Raw genomic sequence first — 26,797 nt, forward strand, 5'->3', positions numbered from 1 at the left:
CACACACCAACAGCACAGAGAATTAACTGTCAGGAACTCTGGTATGTAAAGTAATAAACACACAAAAGGCTGTATTACCAAATTATTATAACAATTAATTCAAGATTGCATGAAAAACGTTTTAATGCCTCACCAGAATCTTAGGAGTGGAGGTCATGGGTTCATCCTCTTTGGGAACAATGCGGATGTAGAAGACAGCAGGGAAGATGAAAATAAGGCAGGGAGCCGACGTGGCACCTGAAAGAACAAACAGGAAGAACGAATTGAAATCAAAGCGTACAAAATTGGATGTGAAGTTTTACTGACTGAACGCTACGGCTGTGCCAAGTCTTCAAACCAATTTTTGTTTATGTAAGCAATGAGGTAGCTGGCTTTCACTGACAACTTTACTTTCTTAACTGTCTGTATAAAATAGCTGCTACTTAAGATTTAAAGGTGTGCAGAGTTAATTTAGGTGTTCACAATTACTTTCCAGATGTGGAAAACAGACTTCAAAAAATGTCTATATCTTGATGAGTTTGATTTTTTTTAATTCCAGGACTATGTTTTTAAGTTACACATACCTGTGACTAAATATGTTGTGCCATTGTACAATCACTGTGATCAGTTGTAATGCACAATGCACACAAATAAATGTTAAACTGAGTCATACTTTAATCTCTGGTTGTTTCTAATATAATCTTTAAAAGGACAGTTCATTACATATAAAGATCTTTCTAATATACTTGTTCTCCTTTGCACTAAGACGTCGGAAAAACTTAGACTTTTTGTTACTTCTCTGTAATTATGTTCTAAGTTTACTGGTCCGGCCCCTTTGAGATCAAATTAGGTCGTATGTGGCCCCTGGACCAAAATGAGTTTGACACCCCTGCTTTACAGCATAAATTTTTCATTCATGTATTTTGGCGGATTGTTTATCTACTCAAAATTAACACTAATAAATTCTACATTTATACATATTTACACAACCGCTGTTAAAACAGCTCCACATAACGCATTATGTCATTTGTTTCACATTGCTGTGTCCACTGATTCCAGTGAGCTCTATGTGCACTCCCACATATGTACTTCAACGCATCCGCATGTTCGCAAAAGCTGAAACCGTCGCTTTGCGTCCTTGGTGGTCGTTTAACTTAATGTTGTCAACTTTCCCGTCTGCCCTATGAAACGTGACCTGTAATCTAAGGACAAAGTGCGACAATAATATTGACTCAAGCTGTCAGTTTGTTCCACACGAGCAAACATGCTCTGGTCACATTATTTAGTTCAGCTTTCAAGCGTTTTTCTTTTCTTGCATCAGGAACTAGAAAGACCTGAAACACAATAGACGACCGCGTGAAATGGGAGGATTTAGTCTGCATATGGAGACAGAATTATTAACCCACAGCATCACTATACAACCTCCACCCAAACAATTCTACACACGTAACTAAGAGAGGCATACAGGAAACATGAAATGCTTGTTTTGGAACTTTGTGAATACAACCAGGATTTTTCTCCTGTCTGCAACTTTGACATGTGTGAGGGAAATAATTAAAAAGCATTAGCAAGAGGAGCTGATGACCTTAGAGGCTCATCGTGGCATTACACGAGTAGCAACTACAACATCACTGTTCTACCTGACTGCAGCTCTGCATTCGGTGTTGTACTAACCGATGATGCCAAAGATGCCCAGAATGTTCGGAGCGAAGATCACCAACATGTTGATGAAGGTGAGCAGAACGAGAGCGATGCCAATGTGACGTAACCAGTTGAAAGACTTGGTGGGGAAGATCATCTGCTGGATGGCTCTACGCACCTGAGGGAAGGAAAAAAAAATCCACTTCAGAACCAGCACGACGATGTCATATTAACTGAGCATTAAATAAATAAGCAAAGGGTCTGACTTACAGGGAACAACACAATCGGGACGGTCAGTGTCACAGCGGTGAGGACGGCGACTCGAACACACAGGATCAAAGTGTCATAAGGGTCAATGCGGCTGTAAGTGTGCAGCAGTTCAGGCTCCACGTTGTCTGCAGGGATACGAAGAGAAAAGAGGTTATTAATCCGTGTGAAGATCAGTCAGCTCCCTCTCATCACCACAAGAGGGAGCTTGGACTCTGTGAAATAAAGGATAAGCAAAAGCTGTACAAGGTTCAACAATAGTTTTATCTTGTATATGGAAAAACCACTGTAGCCATGAATGCTGCAACGTAATACATCACTAACAAAAAAATAATAATCATTGGGGAGAAATTTTTTTTTATGAATCAAGGGGAGTCTTTCCAACAGACGTATTGAATTGATATTTGATCTATCTGCTGTTACTGTGTTTTGACATATATCACACCAGGCTATTATGAAAAGCAGCAGCACTGGGGCAAGGTTTTAATGTTAATTTGTAAACATCTTATTAGCTTTGATAACAAGTTAGTGCCTAAGTTATTTTCGTATCTCTAATAAACACTACTCACCAGTTGGAAATATTTTACGTGTACAGAAAATTAGAAAGAAACGTGTTTAAGTAAATTATAAATCCTTTAAAAAATGTGGCTTCATCTTTTTCCTCTATAATTTCTGCATAATTGTGCTTTTAAAACAGTTTTCCCTACTGCCAAAAGGGCCTTCTTTTGTTTAATTGGCATAGTGCACCTTTTTATTTTTAAAAAAAGGTGGAAAATAAGCCTAAGTTTTAATAAGTTTTTAATACCTGGACCTTAGACTTTTGTACCTTAACTGGCCTCTCTTTTCAAAAAGCATTTCTTTTTTCTGAAACATCTCTAGGCACTCTGACTATCTGACTTGGGCATAAACATTTGTATTCATCAACTGGTACTGAAAACATTAAGAGCAAAAGAAGTGGCAAGGACAGCTGTTCTCACCATAAAAGGTCAGGTACCCAAAGAGAGCTGCCAGAAAGTACATGGTGTACATGACGAGGATGGAGAGGTTCGATACCTTCTGCATCTTCTTCTGTGTTGGACTGAAATCAAACAGTCGGCATTATGCAAATGCAACATTTCTCAATGATGTCAAATACTGCTGGTTGCAGAGGGGTGACTCACTTGCGTAGCTCAGTGTAGATGGGCAGTACCTCAGGGTGGCAAACAAAAGCGAAAGCCAAGATGGGGATGGTGTAGGCTGTCTGTGAAGAAGCACGTAAATGTGCGACTCTATTATTAGCAATGCTGTTAAAAGCCTCGAAAACTAGAGTGTGAACTCAAGTAAGTGAAGTACATCTACAGCATCTATGGGCTGCAGTGTTCAAAAATGGTACAGATCCGTATGAATCTAAATGTTTTTCACTTTAACCGCCTACCTGGGAGTTCATGGTGAACATGCGTGGCGTACAGTGGGAGTCATCGTGGGAGTCCTCGTGAATCAGATCATGGCTCGAGACATTGAGACTGTGGTGGGCAGCAGTGCTATTGTGTGAGAACTCCTCGAAGGGGCAGGGAATTTGAAATTTCTTATAGGTAACCTGCAATGAAATTTGGATATAATCAAAGCAAAGACATAAGAATGAGGCTATGTGTCAACAAGACCTACAAGAGCCTCAAACCATCAACGGCAACCTCAAAAAACGCATTTCAAGCCAGATTAGGCTGACTCAGCCTCTAATTGCTGAGGTTTTACTCTCAACCTTTGATGTCTCTAAGTCGATGTTATATTCGCCTTATCAAACATATCCACATACCACTGAAAATAGAGGCTAGGGTGGGAAAAAAGACAAGTGTGGGAAAGTGAAAACCACATGTTCCAGGAAGACATGCCAAAATAAATGAGGCTTCATGTGAAAGTAACTGTGATGATGTGCCACTGTGTGAGGTGGATCAACTTACTGCGATGAGAAAGAACACCATGCAGCTGAGAGAAAACCCACTGGTGTAACCGAGGTAACCTGAAAGTACAGATAAAGAAACTGTTAATGTTGCTGCAACGTAGACTGAATTAAAGTGTTTCTTGGGACAATTAATAACTGTATTTGTTGCTCAACATATCCTAGAAGTTTATAGAGCGAAAAATATTTCTTATTCCTGTAGTAAATGTTGCAAAAACTATCCTGACAATATAAAGAATGACATCACAGCACTGTGAGGACAGAAACAACTTGTTTGTACTTTGGAAAGACCAGATTTTGCTGGGATTGAAGGTATGGCTGTTAAAACGATGTCTAATTGAACACCTGCTGCTTTCACAGCCAGCAGTCGGATAAAAACACACTAATTGCTTGACTTTAATGTAACTGCCTTATCAAACTCTCCCTGTGTAAGTTGGCGTAAAATCAAAAGAAACTTTTAATTAACACATTCTGAATATAGAAAATGCTTTTTAAAAAGAAACCAGTGAATGCATGAGTTAGACAAAAGTACTGAGTAGAAATGTAAACTCCTTTGAAATAAAGTGGAAAAGAGCAAAATTATTCATAATAAGTTATGAATAATGATCTAAACATTGTAGCAGGCAATGCAGCAAAGTTACAGTAAAAAGACAAGATGTTCTAGAGAGAGAGAGAGAGTTAAGTGTAAGGATATGAAGAGTAATAATTTATTGCACTGCAGCCCAGAAACAAGAGCTGGAGGTTTTGGAAGCTCATTTCAGTTGTTCAAGAATAGTTATTCAACGTAAAAATAAAAACAGTTATAGAAAATATTATATTACATCAAAATGATCACATAGTAAAACTAATAATTATGAGACGGTACGTCAAACAGATGACTGTCTCATAATTAGTGCTTTTCTTCATTTGTGGGGATGTTAAGCCATTATTGCAGGCAGAGGAGAGAAATGGGCTGCAAAAGACATTTGTGGCTAAACTACAGCTAAACCAGGGACATTCCAAATTTTTGTTTGCATTGTTTAAACAATGCAATGAGTAACTTTTGGTGGGAGGTACATGTTTTCTGAGGCACCAGTGAGACAGGAAATGTGATTTTGGAACTCCGGTTTGAGGAACAGACCAGTGAATTTGAATTTAGCTTATTTTTTGCGATAGTGACTGCAAAACATTTCCACTCGTGACGCAAGAGTGGACACGTGAAACTGGCCACTCCAGCACTGAGTGTGAGGCCGTGGTGAGGCTACTGTCAGACTGACGTGTCCAAAGAATGTCTTTATTCTAAACTTAGCAAAACAGAATGTAGAAAGCTAGTATTTTGAGTATATTAATTATGACGCTAACTTTTTTTTAATCTATTTTCTTTTTTCTTGGCTCAGGTGTATGTCTGCATATACAGATTATATGTCTCATTCACACCAGTTAAAATGCACTAGTATCTCTCTTTAAAACACTCAAATATCTCAGTAACTAATGAGGGAAACTAATGAGACATTAAACCCAGAGAAAAGACATAATTAAGTCAGTGTTGCTCACCGAGTTGCTTCATCAAAGCCAGGGGCAGGATGATACTGGCAGAAACCATGATGACCAGGTAGTTTCCATTCAAGTACCACAGACTGTTTGGAGAAAAACTAGTTTACTTTGGTGAGCTCAATACTTCAAACATTGGCACTGAGCCTCAGCACACACTCGCCGAGAGACAGAAACGAAGAGGGACAGAGACAGAAACAGAGTAGAAAGAGCAAGAGGGTGACAAACTGGTTTATATTTTTAGTGAAACCATCGGTGTTTGAAAGAAATCTGCCAGCCACAAGCGTTTGATGTGCTGCACTTTGTCAGGCCAACAGTAACCTGTCGGGAACGTCCTTGGCCTCAAGATTGTGGAAAAAACGTGACTAAAGTCCTGGAATAGAGTGTTGCATAACTCTGATGATTTGTGTGACAGTTCACATGCAGAAAAGGAAGAAATAAAGTGAACACTAAACAACATAGCACTGAGGAAGTTATCAAATATCCTCACTGTTAGCTTTGACATCTTAGCCCCTGATTTTATTGGCTTTTTCAACACAAAAAACATATAGTAAGAATGTAAAACGTAACATGGTAAGATGTATCTGATCTCCTTGTGCTGCCGTGCTGCTATATCATCATCTGCTATATGTGGGCATCACACATGTCCTCTCTTCAAACGTACTGTGACTGTCCTTCCTGAAACATTCCTCCCTCATATAACTTAAATAGTCCACATCACATGTATATGTGTGTTCTTAACACATGTGGGCATGCTGGCGTGAGGTCTGACCGGCTGCTGTCATCATGTTCTGTGCTGATGTAATGTGGGATGAACATGAGATATTCAAGCAGCTTCTCTCAGTTCTGACATTATTGTTTATAGCAAACAGATATCATGCGGTTTACACAGGAGATGTTTCTATAAAACAGATGGTATGTGGTTAAACAGCTTATTCCCTGTCATGGGAGCAAAGTTGTGTGCATATATTATAAAGGCAATAATAGTAAATCTGGAGTATCAGTAGCTGTAGACTTGAGATGAACACCAGCAACATGCAATTTATGGAAATTACTGTCAAACCATTAAAGTCTTCTGTCTCCTAAATCCTGTGTACAGAAAGGTCTTTGTGCCCTACTGCCTCTTTTTAAGCTACTAAGCCTGTTATTCTTAGCCCTGAATGAAACACAACCAGTGGGATCAGCTGTCTGCCATAACCCCTACAGCCTGGAGAACACTATGATCTATGAGACCAGCCGTGTGTGTGAGTGCGTGTGTGAGTGTGTCTGTGTCTAGATGAGTCCCTTGAAAGCAAAGGAAGCCAAATCCCAGGCCCTGCCTTCTTTGGCCCTTTGGTCAGTAGGTCAGTTCAGATGATCCACTTTCACATGTGAGAGTCACTTGAGACGGATCAAGTTCGGTCTGGAGTTCAAATCAAAGTCAAGTTCTTGAGCTCAAGTCCAAATCATATTCTAGTCTTCAGCAGGAAATTACAAGTTATTAAGGTCTCCGAACAGTATTTTAATATTTTTCTCTTGAGGGTGACTGATTGTGGTGCTTTTTGCATAACTGAGACAAAGTCTGTTAATCTTTATACTTAAAGTTGTACTAATCAGGTCATATTAGTAACGAATCACATGGTCACCAGCATGTGAAGCCCCTTCTAATGCAATGTCACAAGTTACAGTGTCTTTCAGCTTATAGTTTTGGTTTTCTAACCCTTACATTTACTGTTTTATGTGAGTCTCACTATGCTCAGAGGGTAAGTTCTCAGCACAGTAAGCAGCTGTTAGTGCTGTCTTATATACCTGCCCAGCAACAAATAGCCAAAAAAATGGTTTAATTAGAAAGACACTTTAAAAAAATCAATGCATACATTTTATTCATTTGGAAGTCAAGTCTCACATGGTTAGTAGTTCAAAGCAAACTCTCAAATTCTTATTTTGTTACTGCAACTACAAGTCCAAGTCTGAAATCTACTCTGGTTGAATTCCCACCATTTCCAAATTTCTAATCCTCTCTGCCACACTAGTCACTGTAGCCTTTTTATTCTACCAGATATTGCTCAGAAATGCCACAATGAAACTTAATTCACATGTACACCCTGTACTGTTAGAAACAGCTCAGGCAACAAGTGAAAGGTACTTGTCTGTCCGTCCGTCACACGTCAATAGTGTCTATTTAAAGAGCCACTGGTCAAAAATAAAGCCCCACCCCGCCATCCGCCCATCATGTCTCCCAGTTCTTGTGACGCCATGGATTTGAAGAGCAAGAGGAGGGTTGGGTGGAAAAGAACAGTGGGTGTCTTAGTTGTTGAGACTTGGCCCTGAGCTGACCTAAACTTGTGCTCGGATGCAGAATTTGGCGCCCCATGTGACACCACCTGCTGCTGTCACTTCTGTCTGCTTATGTGTGTGCTTGTGAGGTGTCCTTGTATTTAATGCGTTGATTTCAATTCTAGCTACGCCTCTGAGTTCCAGGGAGGTTATATGCCATATTTTTCCGTGGATTTCTGCTCAGCTGTTTCTGTCTTTTCATGAAATCCTAGCCTGACCCGAAGATGCTGAGATCAGTCTTCTGTGGGGCCAAACCATCTGTTGCAGGACTCCTACTTGTCACTGTAGCTGGCTCTTTAGGACTCGAGTGGCAGTTTGAATTTGGGACCTCCCTGATGACACTGTGTGTAACTCAGCTAACTAATTTTTCACCTCACTTCTTGAGTTAACACTTAATGACGTGCAAGAATTACACTATACACAAATACAACTTCACTACTATTTATTACACTGTATACCTACAAGTTTTGTTTCCTTAGAACAATGCACATTTTACATTATATGTCTATATGTTTCTACTTTTGTTTATATTTTTAGAACAGATTTTTCTATTTATGTTTAGCTATATATATTTTTGTACTGCTTATATTTCTAAGAGTTTGAATGGGAGCAACTGTAACCTAAGCAATTTCCCCTCAGGAATCAGTAAAGTGTTTCTGATTCTATCCCTGATAAAAGTTTAAATATCTAAAGTAGCCAACACTTTTACTAAGTGATGTAGTAAATGCCACACTCCAAAATTAATCAGTAAATAAGAAGGGTAAACCTACATTTAAGAGTTTTCTGTAGAACAAGGAGCAGACACATAAAAAAAACAAACATTTAACTTGGCAACAGTAGAGCGACAGTTCAGGCCACATGTTTCAATGAACTTCTTGTGTAGAGATGTTACACAATTCTGCTAAATGTTACTGAATGGAAGTCCTTGGAGACGACTGTCTGGAGCAGTGCTGCTTCTTCAGATAGACTGCAGCAGAGAACAGTATAGCTGCAGTCGCTGCTCTCCCTTCTGAGCACAAGGTTTGTTTTTAGATTTGAACAGGCAGTTGGAATCCACTTCAGTCCTGCATGTCCTTATGCAGAGTGTCTGTGTCTGTTGCATGACTGTGACGTGAGCATTGCTTGTCTCCACAAGCCTACGGCAGGGAAGGTTTGCATTGCGTGTATATGTAAGTGACAGATACTCAATCCCCCCACCCCCACCCCTCCGTGTCGCTCAGCCAATTCCGTGCTTCCACTCTTATCACGCACACACACACCCCCTTCCACATTGACTGAGTCAATACGTGGGACAAACTGGAATTTTCGCTGCCCACATCATCAGCCAGGCCCCTTGACCCAGCACCCAGTGTGACGGACACAGATGCCTTCTACTGGCACTGGTACAGTGATAAAGATACTGAAAGGAACATAAGTGATAATACTCACTCAGAGTTGGGGTCTGCCTTCAGGAAGGCTTGGATGACCAGCGGTAACTCAGATTTAACAATGTACAGGTAGCTGGACATAGCTGTGGCAAAATAAGAGGGAAAAAGTGAAAATGTGTGAATAACCGCACCTGAAGCTAATACTGACGACACGGAAGTCACATCCTATGAATTCTTTAAGCAACTTGGAAAGCTGGATTTACAATTTTAACAGTTAAAAAGACTAAATCTGTAGTATTTTATGGGCAAAAATTATTTGGTTAATACTTTAAATCTGACAAAAAAATTGCATTTCACCAGAAGAACTGCCTATAGCGTTTGTCAGACTGTGTTTGAGTTAGCGCTAGGAGCTGGACTTAGGCGACCCTTCAGAATGTACTCACACTGCACTGATCATACTTACACCTGGATAACATCTGATTACAGTGTGAGCCTGTCTGTCTCCATACGTGGGTTGGTTGGTCACATTCAAACCCCTATGCATTCTGTGTGCATCTACATCTAGCATTAAAATGTGTTTTAGCCTTTCCAGATAATTATCCAGGCACAAATTGTATGTTAATATGAATTTTAAATGTGATAAATGGCAGCAGTGAGACAATCATATGTGATTATATCAACTTAGGTTAATTTGCAATTATTGGACCTACCTGGAACTGAAAATTTGTATTAAAAACAACTTGGATTCACTGTTTAAAAGTAAAATTTTACCAGCTGTGCTGCTGAATTATCTTAATGATAATCTGATGAGTCTCAATAAAGCTTTGGTCAGAGACTTCCATCCGTACATGTTGTTCAGTAAGTGGCGGGAACTCTCTAAAATGTCATTCCCACAGAGAACACAGCTGTTCACCAACATACTCTGATTCTTTGCTCTCAGTACTTCTCCATACCCTGCACTTATAACTAAGAACAAAAGCTAAAGCAATACTAGTGGTTTAAATGAATCTAGTCATGTGTGTGGCTGGGAGAGGGGGCTATAAAGGCTAAGCCGTGTGATGGTGTGTAAGTCACAGTGTCACTATAGGGTATTTGCAGATATTTAACATATTTGTGAACACATTAATCACACAGTCACTCCAGATCCTCACCTCCGATATTCTGCAGAGTGATTGCGATACCAGCGGCCATTTTTCCAGGAGTGCCAAAGGCCCTGTACCCCAGCTGTTCATAAGCCCGAATCCCTGTAAGCAGATTATAAACAATATTGTTCAGTTTTATTTGCTGAGATGTCCCTCTCAGCAAACACAGTAAAACACTTGTACATTAGACCATTTGTATTTTTACTGTTTTTTTATTTGTCTAGACAGTTTTGACCTTGTCAGACATTATAATAAAGAATAAACAATGTTGTTATATATTACCTTCATATAATCCATTTAAGCTGAAGTTAAGCTGAGGGAAAAACAAATTCTTCAAAATTTCCTGGCATGTGAACAACAATTTATATATTTTTTCCTAATAACATAGCGTTTGTTTAATCGCTGACTTTTGCTGATTAAAATGCTTTAAGTCAAGCATGCTATATAAATTATTCCAAATGCTCCTTGAAGCAGCAGTAGCAGAACTCTTGGACTGTGTTGTATCATTTTGGTAACGAAACATGTTGTTGTCCTATTTCTTTACAAAACGCTGAGACACGACACAGGGCTTACCCACAATTCCAGAGGATTTGAGCAGCAGATGAATGGAGTACGATGATAAGGCTGCAACTGCAGTCAAAAGAAATCTGCCACACAATACAGAGGGAGAAGTCATATATATAGAAACTGCATTTTATACTTACTGGTACACAGCACTGCACCACATTCTACATTTCTGGAACTATAATCCTGTTATTCCTCTCCTGTCCGTTTCCTTAGACATTGCAATAATCATTCGCACTAAGTCATGATGTACTGTGCAAACACTTTTGTTTTCTTCTGTATTAATGATGGGGAAATCAGTGCACTAAGTCTGAGAAGTTGAGCTGCGGTGGCAGCTCATGTGATTAGTTTTCCAGCCACTGGTTGACATTTCAAAGCTGATGTTGCTCAATACTTAAAAAAGCTAAAAGGTCAAATGTTGTAAAATAATACAGCTGAAGCAAATGATACATACTGAAGTAGGAAACATTCTTGAAATAATAAGTCTTTATAACTTTCATAAGGACTATAAATGTGCTCTCCCTCTCTGTGAATAGAGGTCAATAGTCCTACACGTAGCTGAAAATGCTATTTCCCATAACCCCTTTGTGTCTAAAACTGCAGTTGTCCTCCTACGAAGCCCTGAGCAAATCAGCATGGGTCAACATTCCCAATGGGTCAGAGGTTGGTCCCAAATCCATCACCTTTCTCAGACATTTCTTCAGAATTTATGTAAACTCAGTGTTTATTGTAGCCACAAACACAATGAGAATCATTACACTAAGCCGATGTCTGTAAGCAGAGGGACTGAGCCTAACCCTGAGATTCCACTGAACCAGCACTAACACAAAAGCTGCATAAATCAACCTCCCTCAAATCGCAAACAAATAACTATACTGATGAGGACTGAGAATGTCTATTTGTGTCATGGCTGCTGAATGAAGGATTCTCTAGATATTAAAAGTTATAATATTCAGCACAATGACTTTTGGTCATTCAAAGAGATATCTGTGAAGCAAAAAAAAAAAGCAACACAAGAGCAAAGTTGTATAAGAGCAAATACATGAGACGATGGTGCAATTAAAGCACATTAGTGAGTGCTGATTCTTAAAACACCTGCTCCGAAGCATATGCAAAAAATGCAAGTGTATTAAGACTGCTGTCTAATACAACACAATGAAGTCTAAACATCAGAGAAACACTGCAATAAGTTACAATGAAAAATGGGATAAAATGCTGAATAAGAAGTGAAGATGCACATAAGCACCTAACAGTAACACGTATTAAAAATGCCTGCCATGTTGTGTATCTAAATTATAATGTTTCGTTGCCACCTCTGCCAATTTTTACATTTTGAGTGATTCAGTATCCTGAGGTTGTTGGTTAGATTTTAAATTACAGCTGCCTACAGGACAAGCTTTCGTGGTCTTAAATCGTAACCACAGCTAAACATCTGCTCATCCTCCAGACAAATCAATCAACCTCAGACACTGTATCACCAATAGATCATCAGTGGAGAACTTCCTCTCTATGAGCACAACAGTTCCATCAATGAGTCTGAGGTCTGCAGCTACACAGACACAGACAGCATGACCGAGACATCCAGACTGGTCTGACAGTAGCAGCATGCACAGACCAGGAGTAAGTAAAAGATCAATCCAGATGCTTCACACAGGAACTGGATGTTCAGTTATTCTGAGCTGTGGCCTTTCTGGAGCCTATATGTGCCAACGAGGCAGAGATGAAAGCCTCAGAAAAGAGTATGAATAGAACTGGGCATATCATGATATATGATAGGTACAGCATGTCAGGACACACCACCTACTAAATCAGTCCAGTTTGTAATAGCGCCAGCAAAGCAGCATGTGCCTAAATTGCCTTAGACAAATTAGAGGGATTGGATAATCGAAATGAGGGATTATTTTAGAGATGCTCATGACTCCATGTTGACTTTGCCACCTGGTTTGACTATAATTTAGCTCTCTCTCAGGTTTATTCAACCAACCCTCACTTGAGTGGCACAGTTCGGCTATCACAGAAGTATGTTAACATGTTAAAGACGGAATTGATGTTTTTGGGACTAAATTAATTCATATCCTTTCTGAGAGTTAGCTGAGAAAATCTGTAGTACTTTCATACAGTACACATCAGTTCAGTATAAACCTGGGGCCAGCAGGCAAGTAGCTTAGAAAAGAACTTTAAAACAGGGAAACACTGAGTCTGTTTCTGCCTGAGAGTAACAAAGTTTATGTACAAATACCTCTGTGGATCATTTTATTAACATCTATCCATCCATTCTCTATACACCGCTTTATCCTCACTAGGGTCGCGGGGGGTGCTGGCAGGAAGGCAGGGGACACCCTGGACAGGTCACCAGTCTGTCACAGGGCTACATATACAGACAAACAATCACACTCACATTCACACCTATGGGCAATTTAGAGTAACCAATTAACCTCAGCATATTTTTGGACTGTGGGAGGAAGCTGGAGTACACGGAGAAAACCCACGCATGCACAGGGAGAACATGCAAACTCCATGCAGAAAGATCCCAGGCCCAGGCCGGGATTTGAACCGGGGATCTTCTTGCTGCAAGGCGAAAGTGCTAACCACTACTCCACTGTGCAGCCCTTTTATTAATATGTTATTTCTCATTTCTTGATACCACAAAAGCTGAAGTGTAAAAACATGAAGTGATTTCTTGAAGTCCACATTACTTGTCTGGAAATGGCACTCTCATTAGTGAGTTTGACAGGTGCTGGTATTTACATTCTGTATGGTTGTTTCCTTCAGGCTACCTGTGTTTCCTTTTATCCAGTCTGAATAAGTTGCATTAACTATACTAATCAGCTGCAGCTATATACCTGGTGGACAGAAACCAGGGTGGCATCGGTACTCTTATTTTGGTATCAGTCCTTTTACTTTGAAATGAATAACTGCCCAAAGCATGTACGGCCAGTTTATGGTTTAGTTTATATATGTAAGTGTCAGAGAGACTGAACTATAATTTCTGCTTCCCCATGCATTTATTTACTCACAAGAAGAGGAGGATGCCAGTGTTGGCCATGGCATAGGCCAGTCCCAGGATTCCACTGCCCATAATAGCATTGCCCAAGTTAAAGACTGACATGCCAAAAGAGGTCTTCCCTTCAAACTGTGAAAGTAGTTTAGGAATAAAATGAAAAAAAAACAAATAACAGCATGCATGAAATCTTCTATTCTAACATCAAATATCATGTTTTAACTCCTCCTGCATGTTCATGAATGTGAGCTTTCTCACTTACATCTGTGAAACGAATAGGCTTCTTTCCATCTGCACTTGGCAAAAATCCCTCATTCTCCAGTCCTCCCTCAGGATCGTCAAATCTAGAGGTCAAAATTACAGCTGTTAGATGATCGTGTGTCTATCCACCTTTAAAAATTGTGCAAATATCTGCTGTAGACAGTCAGTAGCATGCTTAAGTTATTTGTCGACGATATGAAATCAAAGATGCAGCTGAAAAACCTTTGCACAACTCTACGAACATACCTGACTGTTTGAGTGCCATTCCTGTATGAGGATCCACCAGGTGAGACGAACACAAAGACAAGGTAAACGTGCATTTAAAAAACAAACATTATGCAGGGAGTCAGTCATACTGTATGTTGCTCACCTCATCTGTTATACCGGTCATTATTAATGGGTAACTTATCGCAGGGACAGAAAATATACATAAATCAAAGGGTCTGTTTTTAGCTTTTAAATGTATATTTATAGGTAAAAAAAAAAGAATATTAGTTCATTTAATTTACTGTAAATATTAAGGGTACGGTTTTCACACAAGGATGACAAGAAAAACACAAAAGGACAAGGTGCTTCCATGCAGTGTTAAACCATGGAGAAAAGTGCAACCATTCATCGCTGTGTGGAAAAAAAAACAAAGACTACTCACTGATCCTCTTCTGGCATCATCTTCATCGGCACGCCCAAGTCATCCACGAGGTTGTGACTTTTCCCATTGGATAATATGTTCATCTCTGACTGAGAAGACTCCATCGTCCCAGTTATATCAGGTTTCGTTTGGCTTAGATGTGTTTAATGAGAGTGATCCTCCTGAGAAATCTGAAATATCTAGGGCAGAGAAACATAAGTCAGAAACATACTTACAGAGTGACTCAGATAACAAGATATGTTTGATTATGCTATTTGATCAGCTGATTGCACACTTTGCACGTTTAAAAGCCTTGAAAACATATTATCTAGGCCATCTTCTTTTAGGGGACACAGAAGTTTGCTGTAAAAATTTAAACAAGTTTGATCGGCTCATGACAAAACAAAGGAGTTTGGACCAACCAGGAGTCTTCCTACAGCTACCTGCCTGGTCAAACTGAAAAACAGGAGGAGAAGGGCCTTGTTAAGAGAGTGGCCAAGAATCTGATGGTCAGGCTGAGGTTTAGAGGCTGAGCGTGGAGACATGAGGCACTTCCATCAGTGCAGAGCTCCACTCCACTGATCTGAGCTTCATGGCAGAGTGGACAGACAGAAGCCTCTCCTCAGTGAAAGAACTGCTCTAAATTCTAAGAATCATGCCTGAGGAAAACCCTGAACCATTCATCACCTGCCCAATACCATCCCAAAAGTGAAGCATGGTGGAGGCGGCATGATATACCGCTGCAGGAACAGAGAGACTGGTCAGGCTGGAGGGAGAGCTGAACACAGAAAGTATAGAGATGTGGATGGAAATCTGGTCCAGAGCACTCAGGACCTCAGACTCAGCCCAAGATTCACCTTCTGAAAGCACAACAACCTGAAGAACACAAAATAATGCTGGCGTGGCTTAAATAAACCTCTGTGAACATCCATGGGGGGCTCGGCCACCTAAACCTAAGACTATGGAGAGACATGAAAATGGCTTTCATCCACAGTCCCCAGGCTGACTGAGACAAAGCTTGAGAGTAACTGCAGAGGAGAATGGCAGAAAATGTTCCAGTTCAAGAAGATTCAAGGCTCTAAGAGCTGTCAAATGTGTTTAAAGAGATAGAATGCTTAAATCAATGTGATAATTCAGCTTTTCTTTTTTAATACATTTACAAACATATCTAATTGAGTGTAAATTAATGGGGGAAATAAATGACATAATAAAAGGTGATAAAATTTTAGTTTCTGATTTTTTTTACTTCCTGCAAGTTTTTTTTATCTGTCTGCCTGTGAACATATTACATAAAAACTGCCAAGCTGTGTTTCACAAAACTTGGTGGAAAGGCAACATGGGCAAAGGGAAAATCCATTAAGCATTGGTGCAGATCCCAGTTCTGGTGTACTTTCCATAATAATTCAAGATAAGGCACTGGCCTTGGCGGACGTCTGTACTCTCCATTAATGCCTTCTAGTTTTCAGGTTTCCCATCAGTTTGGTATGGACATAATAATTTTGTTTAACATTTTTTGTTTGTTTGTTTGTTTGTTTTCATGGTAGCTTCCTGTAAATCCTGTGATCAGTGACAGACTCCATGAATTCCTGTCTTCACTATTTGTACAACAAACATGCAGCAATAACTCAGTTCTACTGTTGACACAGTGACTTCCAACACACAAGACCTGACCTCAGTCACTCCCTCAGTCAGTTCTTTGCGTAAAAGTTCTGCAATAAACAGACCGACATGGACGTTACATAGCTGCAAATATTCAAAGGATGACGATTTTTGTGCTTTTCAGGACGTCAGGACTGAGCAAAGCACACAAGTCCAGACCACAAGTTCAAGGTCTACTTTTTTTTCTTTTATTTGTTCTCTACTTTCATGGAGCAAAACCACAGATTCTCCTGCTACTGTGGAGATACATCTGATTCTGTTTCCTTTTTGATGAATACAAGTATAATGTCACCAAACAAAATGCCAAATTACCCACAACAGCATGCATCCAATTGCTGAGAAAGCAGCGTGCAAAACAGTCATTACTGTAATGCGATAATTACACATTTTAATCGTTTTTTTCTGTCAGTAAATGTGGGATCTGCTGTAACCACGGTTAGTCAGAAGAGAAAAAATATATATTTGTCATTATTCTGCCAACTAATTGAGAACTAGCTTGCCATAGCTTCTCCCAGCAGCTGCAGCGACAGAAATAAGTACTCTTCACTTTTACACAGTGCAAACTCAGATGGACAATGGTGTGTTGTTGGCAGCTTCCTCTGTGACCAGTGTACAGCAGCTCAATTGTGTTCACCAAGATCACTGTTGCTGCTATTCACACTGTACAATTAAAGAGCATCACTGATGTCTTCTCACTGCGGGTTGAAAACAAACCCGAGAGGATCAAAACAAAGTGATACTGCATCATACAGGACACAGTACACAGGTGCAGGGGAATATCAATGAAAAAAAAAATCCCCACCTGCAAAAAAAAGAAGATCAAAATCTGGATAATATAATTCTTAAAAAACCCTGTTGCCCTCAGGGAGACCTTTCACTACATTATCTAGCGAGTCCCTTTATTTGCCCAAAGTTAACACGTCCCTTAACGTAACCTCAAACATAAAAGCCCCTTATGTCAACATTTTCTGTTGCAACATCAGTCTTTGATAGTGATCGTTTCCACAGAGGTGGGACGGAGAGCAAAAAACGTCGTGTGTGACATTTTAAAAATAAATCGCCCCCTGTTATGTAATTTCTGATTAGTGTTAGCCAGAAGTTGATTGAGAACTTTGCATCAAGAAACTCTTCAATTATGAATGATAAAAAATAACACAAATTTGAAAATGTGACCATTGCACTGCTCGCACTCAGTGAGAATCAAATCACTGTTTTTGTTCAACTGTGTTTTGAACAATCATAAAGCGTTGGATCACTGCAACGTGATTGTATGCACAATCTGTTTGGTAACACAAATGAAAATGTGTCATGCATCACACACTATTTTGACAGATAGTTTAACTGGTAACATTTTTGGAGTGAAATAGGTAAAGTACGATGATTCCTAAATTTCCACGCACAGAATCAATATAGCACACACTAAGCCTGCAGATGTGAACAGGTGAGAAAAACATCAGTAAGAAGCAAAGAAAGTAAAATCTGAACTGTGACGCGCATGCATATAAACTAGGGAATGAAAGAAAACTGGAAGCCTCACCACAGGTGTAGAACTGGTGGAAACATTCGGCTTTAACACACAAAAAAATGAACCAAAAGAGAAATATTATTTTGCGCATATAAAACTTTTACTGGGAAAAAATGGAATCAATTGCTAACATGACCCAGTCCACAGACAATCCTTTAATTCAACATCTGTCGACAATAATGTGAATTAATATTTTCCCTGGGGTCAAATGGACCTGACCAAAAATTGTTGCTTTTTCCAAGAAACATGTACTGGAAACTATTACAGATGTGCAGATCCATAAGACAAAGCACTACCAGATGCGCTCCATGCTTTAAAGAAGTGTCCGAATCATCTGCAAGCAACGTCAGTCTGCTTTAGTTCTCTCTGAGAAGTACAACAGCCACAGAAACATATTGCTATGAGGATCATGATTTGTCTATTGTGTAAATCAACAGCACTGACAGAAATGACAGAAGCACTGTGGAAATATGTGACATATGACATAAGACCATGTCTGACATGTGGTAGCGATATAAGCCCTTTAAAGACGCATTGCTAGTGCTATTTCTGCAGTGTAATCTTATCTAGTGATGTGCAAAAGACAGGCTGGACAGTTTAACCATATGTACGTCTATAAACATGCCATTCAAAATGATACAGGAGTGCTTGTTAGAGACTCAACAGATGGAGTGTGTGAAGTCATTGTTGCACTGCTACTGTATTCAAACACGTCTTTCCCTTGATTGTTGTTTGCAATTTTTCTAAAAGCCGTCTGAAATACCTTGAGGGCTTTTTTCTTATTGGATATTTTCATGATATAGAAATCAAAACAAAAGTTTTTTTGATTGATGAAAGAATAAACTTTTGCTGAAGATTTAGAATTGATATATTATGCTAAACGTGTGGCTAATAATCCAAAATTTAAATCGTTGTTTATGTAAATATAGTTTTCATAATCATAATCTCTTCAGCACACGTTAAACCATCACCATGCAGTTATGAGTTTAGAAAGCTGACACTGAACCCTGATCCTTGAGAAAATGCCCAACGAGCATATCCTCTTCTACTGAGCACCAGGAGGGCAACCTTCCTCGATTCCGCTCAGCTGGAGCCCCACTGAGTTCTGTTATGCAACAAATCAGTCACGAAGGGCCATGGGAGTGAAAAGTCTCATTCTGAGTTGCTGTACTTAGATGACATTTGAAATGTTTGAACAAGTGGGAGGGTGAATAATGATACGATCTTCTGTCACTTCAGTGTTCAAGGAAAAGTTGCTATTTGTACATTTTACCACCAAAAAACACCCCAAAGTCTTCACAATTGTGTTCTATCTATTCTTGTGACAGCTGATGGAGCGGGACAAGGCAGGAGCGGGACAAGCGGGGCGCAGTGGGAAAGCACATGTAGATGAGGAAATGCCCATGTGGCACGAGTTTCAGCCAAGAGTGCCTGGCAGCACCAGCTCATCCAAATCCACGTGCCTGCTGGGGACAGAGGAACACATGCTCGTGTCCTGCGCTATCGGCCAACACCTGAATCAAGCGGTCTACTGTGCGACAAATCAGGCTAAAAAGATTGTAAGATTAACATTGTTAGTTTCTCGTATACTGAAACTCCTTTAAAAATATAAATAACAGTATTACCAGTTAAAATGTGCAAATGAGTTGAGGTAATTTAAACAAACACAAGTAAGGCTGCAATTGCTGTTGAAATGACACCAAGCATTTACTGTAAAGACAATATATTTTGACAAAAAGTGAAATTAATACTCTTTAATTTATAACTTTGAATACAGAATCTCATCTCATTGCAGCACTAGTCATGAATCCAATTTAAAATGTATCAAATAGCTCAAAATTGGTAAAGGGAATATTTCATTTGCTACCATCCTTCTATGAATGCAAAGATTGTTAAAGAAATAGTAGCAAAATAGAATTCAGCTTTTCTGACAAGATAACCTACATTCAAAAATTGTTCGAAAGTGTAAAATATGCAAGCAGCCTCTTTGGGTAGCAAACCACAACATAAATATACACTACAACGGAACAAAAACTAGTTTTCTGACAAAAGGAATTTCAAAAACATGGAAAATTAAATCACCTTAGGCCATAAACTTACTTGATAAAGCACAAAAACTGTCAAATCAGAAGAAAAAGTAAAAGTAATTGAAGAGCTTGGAAGCAGAGTGGCTAACCTGCTTTCTGTAGTTTTTGAGAAAAATGGGTTCGAAATTTAGTGCTTTCAAGAATGGTCTAACATTCAAAATGCCACTGTAGCACAATGCTTGGGTTGTGGGTTAGCATACTAAAATCTAGACCATGAAATGTTACCGAAACTACATAAAACTCAGTTTGGATTTATGGTGGTTTTGACCACCCTGCATCTAGCCCCCTCACTTTATCTATACCTTGTATGAGATCTCTGTATTTACACGCATGTAAATTATTTTTAAAGAGATTTGTGGATGCTTGACTAAAGTTTCACCTGACTTTTGAACAGAGGCATTAAAAAACATTTTTTAAAAATAAAGTCAAATATTCCTCTAACCCTTGGGTGGTAGCGCTGATCAAATCTGCCTCGCTGGCAGACTAATGGCTACAGCGGCTTTATCTTCATGCACTGTGCAGCATCTTCTGTCTGTGAGGTTGAGCCATCAGCAAAAGCAATAAAACATCAGAAGTGTAAGTGACACTCATGAGTATTTGGCCACTGCAGCTTGGACTAAATGTTGTATGGGATAAAGAGGATGCGTCATGATAAAAAGTTGATATCAGATTTAATGACAACACAACGTTAAATAAATCACATTCTCAGCCCTCCTATTTCGTCACTGAAGATGCAGCCTGTCTCCTGCCTCTGTATTCATTTGACTCCTTTTCACACACAGACTGAATCGTTACCGGGATCGTAAAAGGAAGCAGCGTCATTAGAGTGCAGAAGGGGAGTCATTATATAATTTAATATGCTCTTTAACAAGCAGCCAATACAGCTGGTGTTTACACAGGAAAGGAGTTGAGAGCACTAAGCTCAGCTGTCAGTTAAATGATGATTTGCAGATAAACATGAAGCAATCCAACAATCCCCCAATGTTTCATCAGTCCAGGTAATGGGTGCGATATTAGCTGGACAACTCAAATCTGGATTAAAAGAGAAAATAACATGCAAGTGCACCAATTATTTCCTTCTCCTTCCGACCAATGTATGTGTCCAAACATATCTTAGAAAGTGATGACTTAGGATCAAATTTAGTCTAGTAGGGGGTTGGACAATTTGGTATAGAAAGAGTGAGCCATTAGTTCAAGTTTGGACAACCATAAATGGGATGAATGTAAAGTATGTTATGAGGGCAATGATGGATGCATCCTGAGCTGTTTGCAATACAGGAGGAAGACAAACACAGGAACATCTGTACAATGCAGTGCAATGACCCTGCCATAAATCCTAACTTTGTGAACCTTGTAATGTTCCATTTTGAACCTGCATGAGCATACTGTGACATTAAGTGGATTGCATTATTTCGTAACGTGTTCAAGGTATTTTGTCCATCCTCAATGCAGTTACCACTTCAACTAGAATTTCCAAACAACAAGTAAACATTACTAATGTAAATTCTGTGGGTCGATAATACATAATGTCCACACTATTGGTATCTGCAGTCTCTATGTCAAGGTTACAGGTAAAGCGTTTTAGCTATAACAAGAAAGTACGACAGACTTAACTGAGGGCACCAATTAGATTAGAATAGTGCATTTGCCTTGGTTTCTATCAGATCAAGTTAAAAATCAGGCTGTAGACACTGACAGCAAACAGTAGTATCACAGTTTGTCATGCCTTTTCACAAGAATCACTTTTTATCCGGCAAAAAGTAGATTGTGCTTATTGCTTGGTCAAATGATGCAAAATCTGGTTTTGGTTTGGTGTCAGCGCATCATAGCATTGCTGAGATATCCCTTTATTTCTCTTGAGGGGTATGCATTTAACTCCAAATTCAAGAGGTTATGAAAGACAAATGGTTTTGAAAATAAAAATGTTTGTGAAGATTTTTTTGAAGATCATCTGTGGTATATTTGGTGAAGATTTGACAATGTTTATAGCCAAAGACATTTTTTTTAGGTTTCTGATATAATGCATTATGTGATCAAACAAATTAAGTCAGTGTTAAAGGTTTTGGGCCTCATCCTTGTTATGTCCCAAAATATCACTCAAATATTAAAAAAACACATAACCCCAACACATCTAACAGTATGAGGAAAATCACATCATTTCTCTTTAAGATAGCCTGAAAAAAAGGCTGTACAGGCCAGGTTTGTTGTCAATACATGAAAGAGTTGCTGAGATTTGACTGCTTTTGCTGTTTGGAAGCTTTCCTGCCAAAATTGATTGGCTGTAATGTGCAACACGTTTCAAAAATCTAAAATCTATCTGACAACTTCTGTGGGGCTTGGTCTGAAGATCCTCATGTTTTGGTGATGTCTGGAGCCAACTTGTGGCCTTGGAAAATCTGAAACAGCTCGATAAGATCCAAAATGTTAGGATATCCAATATGGTGGACACTGACTTTACAGTGTGCTTTGAGCTTAGCTTGATCCAAGAAATGCAACAGCACTTCAATTTGGAAAACCATACAACATAAGCGCACCTCTAATGGCATGCATTTATAGATGTGTGTAAAAATGGTTATTACAGACACAGAATCTAAATCAATTTATTTGACAATAAACTAAGAGGAAAGGGCAAGCGGAAGCGTCATTTACAAGCTGAATGAGGCTGTGCTTCATTCAGTTCTTGTGCCTATAGCCTATTAGTTACGTAAGAACTCAGTTAACTCTCATTAATTATAAACACTTGTTGATACGCTGCAGGACACTGTTCTAAGAAATTGCTCAGTAACCAGGAGCTGGCAGCAGGAGGCAGTGAACAATTATACCCCTGGCATTTCAAGCAGCTCTTACACTTGAGCACATGTCAGTCATAAAGCATCAACACAATTCAAAACACTACATATAAAGATTTAAATTTAGATATATAGATGACAGACACGCAAAGTGTTTCCATTTGTAGAATAGCAACAGTATCACATCATATGAACGAGAGAGAAACTTCAAAAGTGATATTATTAGTCAGTCTGTGTTTATTGTCAGCTGGTCTCTGCAGCACATATCCACAGTGCTCGCTTGTTTACAGAAGAAACATGTCTGAGAGGTGTTGATGGTGGTCAAGTGTGAATTTAGGAACAGTTTGTATTCACTGTATGGGCAAGCTCTGCACTCCACCCACAACGTGCATTCATTAATGCTGTGTTCAGGTTACAGCTACAAAGAATTTCACTATTAACATCAACATCACAGTGATAGATAGTTTGAAAAAAAAAAAGCCAAACAGGAAGCCGCTGGAGCATCAGTGACCTTGCTCAAAGCTTTCTTGTGGAAAGATGATCTATTGTTACGAATATGAGAAATTCTTAACACTTGATGTTGCTTGAAGTAAACATTGGATGAATCAAAAATGTGAACTAGAAGCAAAATGACCACAAATGAAGCACTGTTTTTAGAGTGGCTAGCTAAAACACATGAAAGCTATACTACTGGTTGCTTAAGAGTTTGAAATGGACTATCATCAATATTTGTATAATAACAATTAATCAAATGCCTATGTGTCTTGTAAAAAGGGTCTCTTGTCGCGATGAACCCGTCAGAGAATCATCACTTTAGCCTGTCATGCCCATCTGCCCTGTGAAGCTTCACAGCATCTTGTATTATTACAGAACAACATTATCATCCATTCTGAGTCATTTAAATCACTCTCCTTATCGCTCTGAGTTGGTCTTTCTCTCCTGAGGGAAATATCTGACTGAAATCAGCTCCACTATGTTCGCCAACCAGTCAGTAACTTCGTCTGATGTCTGATGTCGAGCGTTTTTTTTCCCCCACTGATGCCAAAAATTATGCAGTAAAGTTGCAAGCTGGGAAACAAACCAACAATCTGAAACTAGAACCGAGTTGGAATCTGCCAGCTGCTGTCGAACATTTATTTTTATTGTTGCAGAGTCTAAATGGGTCAAAATTTGAGGCCGTGTTTGTTCTTTCAACTAAAAGGTCAAGACAAGTCTCATGGAAATGCCCAACCAATATATCAGCTTATATAATAGTTAATGGCTGACATTCTGTATATGCCAACAGTTCAGTATCGTGCCAAGTAGATGATAATTTATGTTCTGTGAGCGTTCAAATATAAGAACATATGGCTCATGGAGGAATATTTTAAGCAGCATATATTAATTTGTGAGCACATATCTTGGCACAGATTGGCCCAGGGGGAGCAAACTCCCTAAAAGCATTAAAGATGCACTTGAAACAGATCAAGGGCCTCCGATATGAAATAACTTCAATCTGGACATTCTCGTAAAATGATAAGCAAAAATATCTATATTTCTGCTTAAATATATACGTAATTGTCAACAAAAGACATGCCTTTATAATCATTTTAACACGAACAGACAACAGCAGGTTCAATCCACAGTGATTATGAGCCCCATGACAAAGATAATAATAACCTTTGGAGTGGCTGACACTCAACACTTGGGCTGACTCAAAGTCAGATATTCACAGGTCTCTTGAGCGTGACAGATGAGTACAGCTGGCTGCGGATAAAAAACACCGGCGTCCACACACTGCGCACCTGTCCAGCTCCTGCTCCACCTCTCAGCCACTTTCATCACCGCACAAGCTGAGGTCACTGACCGCCAGTAGGGCTTATCTGCTCATTCTCCACCGAAGTGAACCCAGCATGAAAGCCCATATAGGGTGTAAATGTTTCGATAGGGACCAAAGTCAAAAACATACACCCTCTTCCACAAAACCTGGAATACACAGAATGGTCTATTTTCATCAATTAACCGGTTTAAAACGTCTACTTCAATGTTTTAAAATCATTTTTGTACAATTATTCAGAGGCTTTTCCATGCTTTTAAGCAATTGAGTGTTCAGCAGCGCTTTCTTTCAAACCCTTTTGCACTGAAATATTCACATTTCAACATCAACCACTTACTAAGTCAGTCGAAGATCGAAACAAGCAGCCTTTTACGCATTTGTAAAGTAGACTAACTTAAACAATGGTGATGATTTTTTTTTTTAAATTTGGGGGTAAAAAATGTGGCATCATAAACCCTCCAGCAGAGCAAAGGCTGAAAGGTCAGAAGTTGGAAACATTACAAAACAGTTTAAAGGGCTTGATCTCTGTCTATTATTAATTGAGTTGATACTCTTAGCTGTACCAGACATCAAAACAAATGCAGCCAGATGGTACAATATGTCTATAAAGCTATATTTGCAATCTTGGTTTACTAAAAACTGAAGTAAACTCTTCAGTTGTTTGTTTTGCTTAGACAGTTGTCCTGGACTCAGCTTATTTGGCAATTCTGCTGCACAAAGACCTTTGATTTATTCTGACTGATTGCCAAATAATTACACAATAATTTCCCGTTGAATGTCAATCATTGTTTCTGTTCTCAAAGTAAAGGTCGATATTTCACAGCACTGTTTAACATAATAGATCAACATGATCAACTGGACATGAAGCAACAAGAGAAAAACACTGGCACTGATCTATTGCTCAGTGAGAATACCAAAACTCCAAAAGACAGGTGACAAAAATCACTGAAGACTTGTAGAAGTTAGCTATAGGCACAGGCACACAATAATAACTCAAAATCGCGAGTACTGGACTGCAGCAGAGAGTGATAATGTGCAGCACTAACTTCCCACACAGGGCGCTCTTCCTCCTCATGGGTATATTTAGCTCCACAACAACAAAGGCAAAGTGCTTTAAAGGGCTGCTGTAGGTTTTTGTGTTAATTGCTCCAGTCTTGCCGCACACAGGATGTTTTATCACTGTGTGGAAAGCTACAAAAAAATCAAGGAAAACGTTGTTCTTTTCGGTGGGATGTGGTTTCAGAGTGGTAAAGGAAAGCGTCTTTGCGCGTACTCTGTGCCATGTGGCCGAAACACATTTACGCTGTAGGCTGCAGGAAAAACTGAGCCTATTAGCTACTGAGGATACCAGTTGATATATCTGCTGGTGATCTAACACACAAGCGAACACATGCACAAGTATCCTCTGCGCGCGTGTCACTGGTTTACCTGTTGCAAAGCTGCTTTAACTTTGATTTAACGCGTACGTGTGTCGGACAGACAATAGCTGGACAACAGTCTGTCACTCACTCCTTGTGGCACATGGTCGTGACATCTGGAGTTGGCGCTCACTGCAGGGAGACCGAGGATCAATTCTGTCTTTATTGATCACCCCCGATAGGAAACAGTGCCAAATGTGCCAATATAGTGTGATCGTGCCGCCTATAGACACAATAAGTGAAGAGTTTTCATTCTTTTCCCTTGCGCTACTCTTCCTGTGTCGTTGGAAAAATCACACCCCACTCTAATGGTTAAAACACAATATCACCACCTCAATTTTTCTGTGAAACTGGTTCAGTAAAAACACAATTTCAGCCACAAGTGAATCAACTCTCCATCATGTCTATTTCCCTTTAACAAAAATAATAAAAATGCACATTTATTCAGTCTTACCAAGGCTGTTGTCACGAAGCTTTTCAGGTTAATTCCACTGGTGAGTGGGAATAATGTGATGATCACTATCTCTGTTTCCCCTCGCGTTTATCTCTTTTTTGTCACTGAAGGTGAGAGTATCTGTCAACACTCGAAGCTCTATTTTCGGACATTCGGACCGTGTCTCTCCAACCCAGCCGCAGCCAAATGTGCCTTGAGAAATGGTCGGTATCGTAAAATCATCTGAGGTACAACTGTGGGGGTCGCATTAGGTCCGCCTTCTTTACTCCCCCGCCCCCGCGCCTGTGCGCGCTGCTCGCTGTAGGCTTCACTCCTTTGGCATCGTAGCCAAGGAAATGCAAGGAAAGGCACAGAGGTCAAAAATCACGCTGGTAACTCAAGAATTTGGCATGACGGGATTACGAAAAAAATATTTGA

The 26,797-nt window shown here is 39.5% G+C and overlaps 1 protein-coding gene across 1 annotated transcript in view; it reads right to left on the bottom strand.

The window, feature by feature from the left end:
• The window catches only part of slc38a3b (solute carrier family 38 member 3b), a 29,726-nt gene extending 3,106 nt beyond the window's left edge, over positions 1–26,620 (bottom strand). The window contains exons 1-16 of the mRNA XM_022189301.2: positions 26,381–26,620; positions 14,654–14,832; positions 14,251–14,271; positions 14,006–14,087; positions 13,760–13,875; positions 10,752–10,825; positions 10,188–10,280; positions 9,098–9,179; positions 5,357–5,439; positions 3,825–3,883; positions 3,302–3,463; positions 3,048–3,127; positions 2,865–2,965; positions 1,891–2,015; positions 1,654–1,798; positions 134–237 (exon numbers count right to left, since the gene is read on the bottom strand). Coding sequence (XP_022044993.1) covers positions 134–237; positions 1,654–1,798; positions 1,891–2,015; positions 2,865–2,965; positions 3,048–3,127; positions 3,302–3,463; positions 3,825–3,883; positions 5,357–5,439; positions 9,098–9,179; positions 10,188–10,280; positions 10,752–10,825; positions 13,760–13,875; positions 14,006–14,087; positions 14,251–14,271; positions 14,654–14,757 — 1,431 coding nt within the window. The 5' untranslated portion in view covers positions 14,758–14,832; positions 26,381–26,620. The remainder of the gene's footprint in view (positions 1–133; positions 238–1,653; positions 1,799–1,890; positions 2,016–2,864; positions 2,966–3,047; positions 3,128–3,301; positions 3,464–3,824; positions 3,884–5,356; positions 5,440–9,097; positions 9,180–10,187; positions 10,281–10,751; positions 10,826–13,759; positions 13,876–14,005; positions 14,088–14,250; positions 14,272–14,653; positions 14,833–26,380) is intronic.
• Between the last annotated feature and the right edge of the window lie 177 nt (positions 26,621–26,797).

Source organism: Acanthochromis polyacanthus, chromosome 5, assembly GCF_021347895.1.
Source record: "Acanthochromis polyacanthus isolate Apoly-LR-REF ecotype Palm Island chromosome 5, KAUST_Apoly_ChrSc, whole genome shotgun sequence".
In the NCBI taxonomy this organism is placed as follows: Eukaryota; Metazoa; Chordata; class Actinopteri; family Pomacentridae; genus Acanthochromis; species Acanthochromis polyacanthus.